This window comes from Cucumis melo, chromosome 3 (genome assembly GCF_025177605.1).
Source record: "Cucumis melo cultivar AY chromosome 3, USDA_Cmelo_AY_1.0, whole genome shotgun sequence".
NCBI classification, from domain to species: domain Eukaryota; kingdom Viridiplantae; phylum Streptophyta; class Magnoliopsida; order Cucurbitales; family Cucurbitaceae; genus Cucumis; species Cucumis melo.
In genome coordinates, this window is record NC_066859.1 from 25,509,783 (window position 1) to 25,522,707 (window position 12,925).

Genomic DNA, 12,925 nt, shown 5'->3' on the forward strand with positions numbered 1-12,925 from the left:
TTAAGTCGTACAAAGATCGCTGCTAATTGTCCAAAATCAGCGATCATCCTGACACCACAAATAAGTTCAACATAAGTAGAGACGAGTCGCAACATCGTAATAAATTTTCTCATATTTTCTTGGGAGACAAGTCGCAGTATTCAAATAGTTTCGACATAGGACACATAAGATACTGATATGAATTTCCTTTGCGTCGGTGTTAATTTTAGGAGAGATAAATATGACAAATTTTTCCGTCGACAAATTTTAGCCATTTGAGGGACCATACCCTTCTCAAAAAGCTTTCCACTTGAAGTAATTGTAAAGTGGAATGAAGTTTGAAAAGTAACAAACAAAAGAATAGAAACCAGGGAGTGAAAATAAAACGGCCCTCCATTTGGATTTGGATAGGGAGAGGAAGAAAAATTGCATTTGCCCGCGCTTCCATTAGCAGAGATGCTGTCTCCAACAATGGCTGCGACTTGGGGCTCAGCTCCATTGCACATTCAATGGAAGAAACCGAAGCGTATGGGTGTCACCGTTAACGAGTTTCCTTCGTTCCTTCCCAAAGAAGTTTACGACATCAAAGACCAATTTGCTCGAAACCTCGCTTCAAGGATTGAGAGGCTACCCGTAAGTTCGCACCTGGAAAATCTCGTACCATTTCGTCGTTTTCCAGTTGTTTTAACAATCATTTAATGATTTTTTCACATGGGTTGGGGAAAATTGTAATAGAAAATCTCAATTCGAGGAAGTTCAAGCTATGTTTCTTGTGGAATTCTACCTGTTAATGTGCATTTGGAACCGATGGGGGTTTTAAGCTAAGATTTGTTCTTGCTCTGCATGTAGGTCAGCTTCTCGGATTCTTGTATAATGAGTAGTTGCGTTAAGCCGTCAATACAGAGCAAAAAATGTCCAGTGGTTCTTCTCCATGGCTTTGACAGGTTTCTTTCACTAATTAGAAATAATATTCGTGTAAAATACTGGTTCTGTTATTATTGTTATTATTTTATCTTTTCCTCGTTCATCACATCTTATTATTCAGCTCCTGTTTAGAATGGAGATACACATATCCATTGCTTGAGGAAGCTGGTTTAGAAACTTGGGCTGTTGACGTTCTTGGCTGGGGCTTCTCTGATTTAGGTTTGTCTAATTGCTTTTTGTTCCTCTATTCATTGATTGATAAACCATTTTTTCTCTCTAATTTTCGTAGTTGCATGTGATAGAAAGACTCCCACCATGTGATGTGACTTCTAAACGTGTTCATTTGTATCAGGTAATGAAAACCCTCATGTTTAGATTGTTTTCCTGCTATGTTTTTGGGGCAAATTTCTCTTCAACTCCAATTCTGTTCCCTTCCTGTATGATCATAATATGCTGGCACTTGCTTCATTGATATAACTTATAGGCTTGTTTTATTTTTTTCTTTTTCATTAATCATTATTATCCTGTTCTTAAGTCTTTTATTTTCTGAATAATTCTTTATTGTCAATCACACTTATATCTTGTCCAGTTATGTTGAAACTAATTAAGTTTTCCCTTATGCTGACTATAGCTTTGGAAATCTTATATTAAAAGACCAATGGTAATTGTTGGACCAAGCCTTGGTGCTGCTGTTGCTATTGATTTTGCTGTCAATTACCCAGAAGCTGTATGTATCTACCAGCTAGAATTTATGACTACAAATTTGAAGTTATATCCTCATGTAAAATCATTCCAGAGAGTCTTCCGTCGAATATAACGAGATTATTTCAGGTTGATAGGCTTGTGTTGATTGATGCAAGTGTATACGCAGAAGGTACAGGAAACTTAGCTACCTTACCAAGATTGATTGCCTATGCTGGGGTGAGACTTTGCTTACTTTTGTGAACATTACATCAAGTGTGCCAATGCTAAGCACTTTTGATGAGAGATTGATTTTATGCAATTACAATTTACAAAACCAAAAAATTTACTTCATCTGTACATCCTTTCCCATCCATTTTACCATACCATTATGGCATCACCACGTGCTTTCATGATGATTCTTCTGTTAAAATCTTCTGGGAGAGAATCGTTCTTCTAATTTTTTATCTACAAATTTGATTTTTTGCAAAGAAATTGGCGGTTTCTAGGGGGAAGATTTTTATTCTTGTTTCTGAAAAATCGTTTTGGAGACACTTTTTATGTTTTTCCGGTTTCTATGTAATTCCTAATCTTTTTAACTTTTTGATCAGGTATTTTTATTGAAGAGCATTCCTTTGCGCGTATATGTGAACTTTTTGACCTTCACTAGCATACCATTTAGTACCGGCCTGGATTGGGCCAATGTAAGTTTTCCCCAACATTAAGGAGTATGTTTATCATGTAGCTGTTGACTTGATGTGTATTTTGTAATATTGTAAGTTTTATTTGACATCAAGATAAAATGTCATGTCCATAACCAATTGACTTACATCCTGCTTCGGCTGTTCTTCTACCTCTATTTATATTTTATTAGATCGGCCGCCTGCATTGTTTATTACCTTGGTGGGAGGATGCGACTGTTAGTTTTATGTTAAGTGGGGGATATAAAGTCAGCAGCCAGATTGAAAAGGTCAGCACAACTCTTTGCAATATGGTTGTTGGAAAATGCAAAATGTATCTTGTTTTTTGAACTAGAAAATTGCAAATATATTGGTGAGACATAAGGAAAAATTTCCATTCCTCATCAAGATAGGCATTTTCATCGAGGGTTTTCGAAATGACTTTTTGTTCTAAGGTCGTTTTTATATTGTTCATTTGGCAATTATCATATCAACATTTGAGAATCTTTAGGTGCTTCTGAGAGTTACGTGCATTTTGGTTCAATAGGTAAAGCAGAAAACGCTTATCATATGGGGTGAGGATGATCAAATCGTCAGCTACAAGCTTGGAGTGGTTAGTGTTATTGTAATTCTGATAAATGAGACTCAGATAGAAATTGATTGGGTTGACGGAAAAGACTGACAAACGCCTTGAAACTAAGTAATTGAAACAAAATAGAGATTGAATGTAAATGACTTTGTTGTCTTTTGTCTTTTGAATTGAACCATATATAATAAATATTGTTACAAATAGAATAACTTCTCGTTTGTTGAAATATGCAATGCAGAGGTTGCATTGTGAGTTGCCAAATGCAGTTTTTCGTCCAATAGCCGAATGCGGACATCTTCCTCATGTTGAGAAGCCAAATCTTGTTGCCAAATTGATTACACAATTTATTCATGAAGATTCCAGAAAAGAGGTTCAGTTTGTTAATAGTGAATAATTTTTCTTTGCACGTGCTTACATTTTCTTCATCTTATTAACGTATTTGCTTCAATCCTGCTCATGGATTTTCAGTCCTGACGTGTGTTCTACAATGAGGGCTGGAAGGTGCTCTATATGTTTCAAATCCAATAAAATATAACATCATCAAAATAAACCCAAAAAAAAAATCTGCTTTTGCTTGTTTTCTTAGCCTGATGATGGTGGACGTAAACCCCTCCCTCAAACATTTTACACTAGTGACCTGGGGCAAGTTAGAAAAAGGAAAGAAAAAATGTTACCTACTGATTAGAAACATTTGTAAGGTTAAATGAAATCTTGTAGGGTGAGTTCATGTAAGTTGGTCAAAAGTCCTGTAAAATTAAGACAAGCAATCCTATGTCGATGTAGACATATATCTTCAATCAAGAAGTAGCCTCTGTCCATGTTACTAGGTAAATAGTATTCTGTTCATTAGAATGGTGCACTGTAGGGGGAAAAGGAACCAAATCATCACATTTTGAATCTCGGATTGTTGTGGTGGTGGCGGGGGGCTTGGTCTTTCTTAGAAATTGATGGGCCTTCTTCATTGGATCTTTTATCCTGAGTTTATGGCAAAGTTTTATGGGACTGATTTTGAATTATTGGATTTTCTTCACTTATTTCTTTTAAAAAATTAAATTATCTTCACATTTTCATTTGCGTGGTTAATGTTGGTTTGATGTTTAGATTGATAAAGATGATTGTTAATTGGTATTAGATAGTCCAATATCATTATTAACTTCTTAAAAATAAATGGTCCAATTGGTTAACTTTGAAGAGTAATATACCTATACCTCTTCTTATGAAGTTGGAGGTTTGGATTGTACCTCTACTTGTTTGATGGACTAAGTTTGCCAATGAATTGGGTTTAACCATTTAAAATAATGAATTTCATAATTTTATAAGCTTGTGTTAAATAACTCAAATACAATCGTGTTCATTCTTAAGGTTGATACATTTATTAAAAAAAAAAAAAAAAAAAAAAAAAAAAAAAAAAAAAAAGAAAGAAAGAAAAAAAAATCATCTCCATTTTGGGTATGGAACCCTAAACATACCAATTCAATCATAGCATAATGGCATTGACCATAAGTGAAAGAAAGAAAAATATCTTTTAGGGGTAGTGATTACACTACACCTAATCCCAATGTTCCCCATTTTTTATCCAAAGTCAAAAGGTAAAAGAGTTCTACCCACACACAAACAGGTATGTAGTCTTGATATCTGATATGGAAACTCCTCTCTTTTTCTATAACAAAAGGTGATGGCCGCCAAATTGTTGAGACACACGATTATATAGTATATCAAAATTGATTTATTTATATTATTATCATAATTAATTAAAAAAGTTTATTATAAATGATAAAACTGTTAAAAATATATAATACAGCAATAATTGATATTGCTTTATATTCCATCAATGACAAAATTTTGTTAGTATTTATTGATGATATTGATTGTGTTTATTATTGATAGAATGTCAAACTTTATTATGTTTCGTAAATGTTTTTAGCTTATTTTCCTACTTCTGACATCGAAGAAAAAAATGCCACTTATTATTTAGTCCCCACATCAGTGAAATTACTTTTTCTTTATGAGCTTGTCAAATTGAAATAATTAAGATTCCAAAAACATTTTTAAAAAATTAAAGTTTCACCGGCCAATATAAGTTAAAAATAATTGTTGTCATACAGCATTTACTCATTAAATTCATGGGCTTGAGCCTATACAGCAATCAAACAAATAGTTGGTAGGTAGTTCATTAGTCTATTCACCACACCAAACGTCAAGTGTTGTTTGGATGTGTTTAAAAACTCAAAATTCTTTAAAAGCTTTTATATATAACCCTCATTATTAAAGTTGGGTATCATGTGTTTTCATTCCATTTCTTGTCCCACCCATGTTATCCTCCATTCACCTCATAAATATGGACCTTATATAAATCTTAAAACTATATTTACCATAATCTAATTCCCATAAACTACTTAGAGCATATTGAGTAACACAACTCATAAGACTTTATTATCAAATGAAGAAATTAATAATGAACAACAGAGCAGAATTATTGATTAGTGGGTACAAAGTCCCATTAAATTAAGGAAAATACAGCCTCTATTAGATACACAAAAGTGAAAAATATCTAAGAGGATCAGGTTCCATTCTAGTAGAAAATCATACCACCACTCAATAAGGAATCAAATTCTCCACCCTTTTCTTTTCTTTCTTTTTTTTTTTTTTCTTTTCCACATCAAAGGACATTAGAAAACAACCTTCCTAGCTTTTCCTTTCATCCATCCATCCAAAGAAATCAACTAATGGCCTCCGTCATGGTTAACCTAACAGAACATTGAAAACCAAAATGTCACAGTAGCGGTGAAGAAGAACAGGTTAGAGGCTGCTGCATTGAGACCTGCAGCAGCACTGCCATCCATAGTATTCCCACCAAGACCGACGCCGCCTGTTGGGCTTATTCCACCCCCGAACACTGAAGGGGAGGTTGTGCCCGGAGTTGTTGTCGACGGTGGTGTTGTTGATGGGTTTGTTGTGGTTCCTGGCGTCGTGCCGGGAATGGTGGTTGATGGAGTGGTTGATGGGGTGGTGGTAGTCGGGGTACCTGTGAAACTGAATAGAAGGGGAAAGGAAAACGGAAATGAGTGTTTGTTAAATCATTGGTTGACTTAAAAGCTTAAGTTAATGGATGACAATAAATTTAATATTATATCAACACTACTCTCTCACATGCTTGTGAGCTTAGGGATTTGTAGAAGACCCAAAACAAGTGAAAATATCATTGTAGGGGTTTGAACACAAGACACACTTTTGTAATACCAAGTTAAATCACCGATTGACTTAGAAGCTTAAGTTTAAATCACCGATTGACTTAAAAGCTTAAGTTGATGGATGAATGAAACTTTAATATTACCTTAACATTTTAATGGCGTTTGATTTGTTTGTGACTGTCATCAGTGCAAACTTGAATGGTAAACTTTTTCATTGGACAAACAAAAAGAGAAGTAGATATGGATCATCTAAAATGAAAGCACATCTAGAAGACAGGTGTGTAGCAATAGAGTTATTATCTTGGAGAAGAAGAGGACAGAGATGACATAGAAAAACCGTATCAACATCAGACAGCTTGTATTCTTAGTCTAGCAAGTTACAACAATTAGAAGAAGTGGTTTTAGACATTATCAATGATATTAATAGATCATCTCTATTGTTTAGAAGCTGTGAGAGAGAGACTGTAAAACTAAGAGTTAACTTGTTAACAGATTCTCCCCGTAAGATAATTTTCGTCCAAAGTAATATATTACAAAAACATTTTTCCATATAGATTACGTTTTCAACAATTGTAACTTTCCAAGGGGAAAAGATATTCAATAAAGCCAAGTTTGATCATTGAGAAAGAAGGGGAAGGGAATTGGATTCTTGATAGATTTTTTTTTTTTTAAGTTTCTTTTCTTTTCTTACATCAGGCAGAAGATTCTCACCAACACCAACTCGAAAAGTTAAAAAAAAAAAAAAAAAAGATAGCTTTGGGTTAAAAAAAAAGTCATTGGAATATGCCACTTTGAGAAACAAATTCTCAGTAAAAAAATGGAGATATTTGAGGATTGTTTACGAGACCAGTGCTTTACTTTTCCTTAAACCTTTTCAAATTTCAACTAATCCAAAACATCTGAGGTAGTCTTTGTTTCCTAATAAACAAAACATTCAACTACTTTCCATTAAGAACATTGTTGAACAGAAAAACACAATCTAAAAAGTTGAATGTGATTAATTCTTCAAAAACTGAAAGAGAGTGAAGAAATTGAACTGGGTACCTGGGACTGGAAGGATAAACACACCCAGAAGCTACGGCTGTAAAAGAAAAAACACAAGAAAAACAAGAAAATATCCAAAAGAAATGTTAAGTAACAAAAAAAAAACGAACCAATTGATGAAGAAGATGAGTATAAATGGAAAACAAAAGTCCAATACCAGGAGGAGATTGGCTAGGCATGGCAGTGCCTGAAAAATCACAACTCCCTTGAACCTGACCCTTTCTTTGAAAATAGCTATTGACAGCATAACTGCAATGATCTTTCACAGTATTGGGTTGAAAACAAGGGCCATTTTGAAGGATTTGACTACAATCAGCTCCAGCTCCACAAGCATAATCCAAACTTTTCTGAAGGGCTTGATCACTCAGTCCGTCTTTACAAATGCAATAAGTGGCACCTAAACAAGATTCCAGAAAAAGGGTTCATCAGAAATTTCAAAAAAGAAAAAATTAACCCAACAGTTTGTTTTCTAATTTCCACTGATTTCTTGAAAACCCTTTAGAGGGTTTCAACGATTCTTGTGTAAAACCTCAATTTAAGCTGCAGAAAAACTTCAAATGGAAGCCAGTAAACAAAACCAAGAAATGAAAATAAAGATTCCAGAAGCTTACTTGAATGGGAAGTGAAGGCCAAGAATATCAGATAACAGAGCAAGAGAACCGCCATGGTTGAGGAAAGATTCTGAGAGAGGATAGATGAGAGAAGAGAAGAATAGTGGATTTAAGAGAAGTGGCAAAACCGGAGAAAGAGAGAGAAAGAAAAAGAGAATTATGGGACAATGGAGATTTCTAGTGAGGAAGAGAATGTAGAGGGCGGTGCCAGTGTGTCTCTATTCACCTTTTTTCTCTTCTATCCAACTTTTTCAGTTGTGATATTTCTAGATAATTTTATACTTCCAAAAGTTAAAACATTATTTGCTTCAACAATGAACTATTTTGGTTAAAGGGTATAAAAATTTGCTTACTTTGGACTTTGAAGCCAAATATTTAGGATTTCGATTCATGAGTATGAGATTTGAGAAAGTTTTTGCTATTATTATTATGATATATGTTTTGGGTAATGATTGAAATAAAGAAAATGAGTCTTTATAAAGTTGGACTTTTGATTGTTTTGATTGATGATTAAGAGAGTAAGGTTTGGATTTGGATCATTATCACCCATTAGTGAAAGGGAAAAAGAAGCTTAGGTAGAAATAAGGATGCAGCCAAAATGATCAAAGTGGCAAAAATTGACAGCAAAGTTTGAAATTTGGGGTTGCTTTGTAGTTACTTCACTTTTCTTGAGAGGTGGTTGAAGTGATGATGAATGGAATGTGGAATTTGATATTCTCTAGGGATTGTGAACACACACATAACAACATAAAAAGTGCATTATTCATTCATTAATATAACTATAAGATGCTTTGTAATTTGTACTTAGTTATAATAGAGATTAAATTATAAATGCTAAAGTTAGTATATTGAGTATATTGAAGTGTGTGTATATATATAAATTTTCCAACTCATTCCTATAAAATATTGGGCGCAACATTTCTATTTTTTTTAAGGATGAATATTTATCCATATGATATTTTAGGATGGATTCAAATATGGTAATAACGTTAAATTATATAAAATACTCACACACTTTATAGTAGGTTTCAATTGTGCCTCAACATTTTGAAAAGTTTTAATTTTTACCATCGAACTTTATGTTAAAAAAAAAAAAAAAAAAAAAAAGGCTTTAGTAAGATTTTCTTCGTTAAAATAAAATCAAAATCAATGCAACTATTAATATGTGAAAATTGGAAAACAATTGATGTGGTATTTAATGTGTGAAAATTGATTTTGTAAATGAATTTATGTTCGGCCGTCATAAATTTAAATCTCCAATTCTTACGTATCTCATAGTTACTAAAATACTTGCATGTCAATTGAGATATGTTCGATTTGTCATATTTATACGTATTAGTTGTCACATCAATCTTGAATAACTGAAACCAACCATAGAATGCTTAATTTAAGCCTAGGTTAAATTACTTTTCATTAATGCAAAAGAAAAAAAAAAGGAAATCCATATTATTGGAGAATATCATTGTAGAGTGAGTTTAGGAAGTGTTCTGGTCTTAGATCGCTCTTATTATCCAGTGGTCAAAGTTGCCCAATTACACTTCTTTCTTTTTTTAGTATAAATATATATGTAAATCGATGTTACATTTAATTGAACTTTACTTTAGTTTTAGATTCCATCGTTTTACTGATTGTAAAAATGAAAAATACTATTTACAGGATACACAAAATATTCTTACGAGTTGTCAAAATGAACATGATTCAACTGGCGTATGTAATATATTATCAAATGCAATATTAAAGGTTTGATCCTTTCAAATGTATTTCTGAGTATACACAGTTTTAATTGGTTTTTTGTTCTAAACGTACAAAAATTCAAACCTCTAGATCAAGAGTTTGTATTTATGATAGTTGAGTTGTATTTAGTTCGGATGATATTTTAAAAAGTTAAATGTTTAGTTATTTATTCGTTAATCTAAAATATAAGTAGTTTATATTTATATATATCTACAATTGCAATCGTTTTAAAGATTTAGATTGATTTAGATCTATTTGATGTCTTGCTACAACCATGAGAATGGTTTCATTTTCTAAATAATTTGGAATAAACTTTTTTGTTGTGTTTAAATTTTCTTTAAATTAAAATATGCTTTTAACCTACTAAAAATTAATTTTAATTGTGGCTTGAAAGTAACGTTGAAAGGTGTAAAATTAAATATTTATATTAATTCATAAAATTATTAAAACCATATTTGAATTTTGCAGTATAATTATTGATTTTAACTAATTTTCAATCAATAATGGGCTACTGCGATTTTTCATTTTTTAAATCTCGTGAAAATGGGAGTTGTCTCAATCTATGTTTTGTCTTTTGTTTGGTGTTCACGTGTTGCGAATGATATGGATGATTTGTTGGCTCGAGTTGCTTTGTTTTATGATAATTGAAGGTTGTTTTGGTTCCTCTAACTTAGAATAGGGAGATGAGCTTTTCATATTACAGTTATAGTGCTTATTAGTTTTCAATGAATTGATTATTTTAAACAGTGATCAACGACAAAAAGAAAATAAAGAAAAACTTAGACCCTAACAATCAAACCTGTGCTTCATTCCACGTTTCAATAATTGGAAGAATAGAGATTTTGACTTTTTTTTTTTTTTTGTCCTAAAATAAGAACAACTGAAAGTTATATATATACTAGTACTTAGCGCGCACGATGCTTGTGATACTTCAAACATTTTTCAATATCGTGATCTGTAAAATTCATCTTTGAATTATGTTTTATTCTTTTAGATTCTCTTTGAAAACTTATGAAAAGATGATTGAAGAAGTACAATTGTTAAAATAATAGAAAAATCTAATAACAGTATATTAATTATTAAAGATTTCTTTATATATTATTGAATATCAAAGAAAAAATACAAAGAGGAGGAACAAAATAAGTATAAACTTCAAAATAAAGAAGAAGAAACAAAACATAGATGTTGATATATATATATAAATATAGTAATTAATTGTAGGAGTAAGAACCAAGTCAATAATGAAAATATCATAACAAATGAAACATCCACATCAATGGTTTACAAATACAAATGAACAATCTTCTAACATGTAAATTTATACCATAAACATTCGATAACATGAGTGTGAAGAGATACATAATTATTAAAAACTCTTGAAGTGCAATGAAAGTCTTTAGTAACTTTATGTCTTCGGCTGTTAATCATATAAAAAGGAATCTGTTAGAGGAAAATGTATAGATGAAGGAACAAGAAAAATGTCCTTATTATCATTATTTAAATTAGAAGAATGAATTTTGAGAGACATTGAGTTGTGTGTAAAAAAATCTAAGAGAAGACAAGTTTTAAAAAATGTAGCTAATAATACTCCTTTTATAGTAACAAGAATGACATTAATGTAATTATAAATTAAAGGTAAAGTGATCAATTTTAGAGTGGTTTTTTTTAGAAATAAATATATAAAAACATTTCATATTCTACATTTTTCCCCTTTGATTACATTTAATGATAATTAATAATTAGAAATCATTTTTATTAATAAAACTCAAATAAAATGTTAATGATAAAAGAAAGAATAACTAAAAAAAATAATTACAACAATGGATAAGCAATATTACATTTGATTTTAAAATGACAATGTTATCCATCAAATTAATAATGAAAATAGTTATAAAGGAAGGGTAAAATTGAGAGAAAAAATTTATCTATAAATAGATATATATATATATATTAACGATTTTTGCAATCAATCTTAATGGCTTACTTAATATAAAAAGAAAAAAAAGGTTAACACGTTCGTATCATTGAGAGAAAAAAGTAGAACAAACAAAAAAAGAAATAGGGAGAAAAAGTAAAAGAAAAATTACATAAGATGACAAAAAAATTAGAAAAAACAGTCAATGTCACATTTTTTTACATATTGCAAATATGACAAATATGATGTTTATCAAAAGTTTATCGGAGGGCTATCAGAAGGTTATCGAAGGGCTATCTACTTTTAAATTTACTACTTTTGTAATTTAAAAAATACAGTGACATGAGCTATATTTTAATAATTTCTTTTTATTTTTTGTGCAAAAGCCCTAGATAAAAGTTGAAATCTATTATTGTCTCTCATTTAAGCAAACGTGGAGTTTCGCTATCAAAAATTTTGTATTTATGTTGATTTCCTAAATTGTTATTAAGAACGATGATTATCATTATTTTCCCTTCTTTCTTTTAAGGGTGATTTAACTTTAAAATTTCTTTGGATGTTTTATTTGTACCAATTACATGGCACGATTGATTGCTTATTTTCTTTTCCTTCGTAATTACATTTCAAATATAAATTCAATCGTAATAATAGTATTCAAAGAAAGAAAGAAAAAAAAAAGTAATATAAAACCATGTTGTATACTAAAATTTTATTATATATATAAATATTTATTTGGAAAACTTTCGTAAATATAATAAATTATTAAAATATTTACAGTTCTGTTAATAAAGTCTATTAGTCATTTTTAAATGTTTAAAGTTTGTCCTTCCATTTTTTTTCTCCTTTACTCTTTGTCTAGCTACTATTTCTTTCATTTTTTCTCTGTTTAGATTTGGGTAACAAAATGTAATTTATTTGTATCGTTTTTTTGTTTTTTCTTTTTCTTTTTTTCGTTTGTTGCTTGCATTGTCTTTCTTTTTTTTTTTTTACATTGTTTAGATTAGAGTAACAAAATCTATAACATGTAAATCTTGGAACAAATTATTTAGTTATTTAGATTAGGGTAACAAAATCTAAAAATTGTGTAAAAAGAATATTGTACCAAATTTTGAGAAAAAAAATCGTAAGATTGAAAAAACAAACTTAAACGACCGTTACCAAACAATAATCAAATCTGAACGATCGTATACCAAATATATTATACCAACGGACATTTTTTGTATTTTTTATGATGGGCCTGTCAATTTTTTTTCGTTTTTATAATTAAATATTTTGTTACTTTGTTATATTTTTTAAACTATCCCTATTTATTTTCGTAAAAGTTAATTAAAATACATTATATATATATATATATATATATATGTACATGTACAAGAGAAGTTAATACGATCATTTTGTTTTCGTGGGTCAAACTTATTTGGTGGGAATTTGTTTATTTATTTTTGCTAAAAATGTTTCTCATTACAAATTATTATTTCGAAATTTAGTTAGTAAAATAATGATTTAATCTAGAAAAAAATTACAATATTTTTGTATATTGAAAATTGGATGAAATTTCATAAACCTTACCAGTTAAG

General features: G+C 30.6%; 2 protein-coding genes across 3 annotated transcripts; one reads left to right on the forward strand and one right to left on the reverse strand.

Annotated features, from left to right (window-relative positions):
- Positions 1-194: 194 nt before the first annotated feature.
- LOC103488473 (uncharacterized) lies at positions 195-3,869 on the forward strand. 2 transcript variants are annotated; one of them, XM_008447234.3, is made up of 11 exons: positions 195-612; positions 829-923; positions 1,025-1,122; positions 1,206-1,255; positions 1,535-1,630; positions 1,735-1,824; positions 2,196-2,288; positions 2,459-2,554; positions 2,812-2,877; positions 3,092-3,223; positions 3,322-3,869. In XM_008447234.3, the coding sequence occupies exons 1-11, from the start codon at positions 436-438 to the stop codon at positions 3,325-3,327; spliced, it is 999 nt and encodes a 332-aa protein (XP_008445456.1). In that variant the 5' UTR covers positions 195-435; the 3' UTR covers positions 3,328-3,869. The 2 variants fall into 2 exon arrangements, with proteins under 2 accessions (XP_008445456.1, XP_050938074.1); XM_051082117.1 differs by having other exon boundaries at positions 252-612; positions 3,092-3,869.
- Positions 3,870-5,264: 1,395 nt separating this feature from the next.
- Positions 5,265-8,130, reverse strand: LOC103488471 (PLASMODESMATA CALLOSE-BINDING PROTEIN 3-like). The gene is made up of 4 exons (XM_008447232.3): positions 7,700-8,130; positions 7,246-7,485; positions 7,089-7,125; positions 5,265-5,886 (listed from the first exon to the last, which is right to left on the reverse strand). The coding sequence occupies exons 1-4, from the start codon at positions 7,752-7,754 to the stop codon at positions 5,601-5,603; spliced, it is 618 nt and encodes a 205-aa protein (XP_008445454.1). The 5' UTR covers positions 7,755-8,130; the 3' UTR covers positions 5,265-5,600.
- Between the last annotated feature and the right edge of the window lie 4,795 nt (positions 8,131-12,925).

Bases quoted from the DNA above. Each gene is read 5' to 3' on its own strand.
- LOC103488471 (XM_008447232.3), bottom strand. From the start codon at position 7,754: ATGGCGGTTCTCTTGCTCTGTTATCTGATATTCTTGGCCTTCACTTCC. The intron at 7,486-7,699 runs GTAAGCTTCTGG...AATCTTGTTTAG, and splicing joins GGCCTTCACTTCCCATTCAA to GTGCCACTTATTGCATTTGT. The intron at 5,887-7,088 runs GTACCCAGTTCA...CCTTCTATTCAG, and splicing joins GTTTATCCTTCCAGTCCCAG to TTTCACAGGTACCCCGACTA.
- LOC103488473 (XM_051082117.1), top strand. From the start codon at position 436: ATGCTGTCTCCAACAATGGCTGCGACTTGGGGCTCAGCTCCATTGCAC. The intron at 1,256-1,534 runs GTAATGAAAACC...TGCTGACTATAG, and splicing joins AACGTGTTCATTTGTATCAG to CTTTGGAAATCTTATATTAA. The intron at 2,555-2,811 runs GTCAGCACAACT...TTGGTTCAATAG, and splicing joins TCAGCAGCCAGATTGAAAAG to GTAAAGCAGAAAACGCTTAT.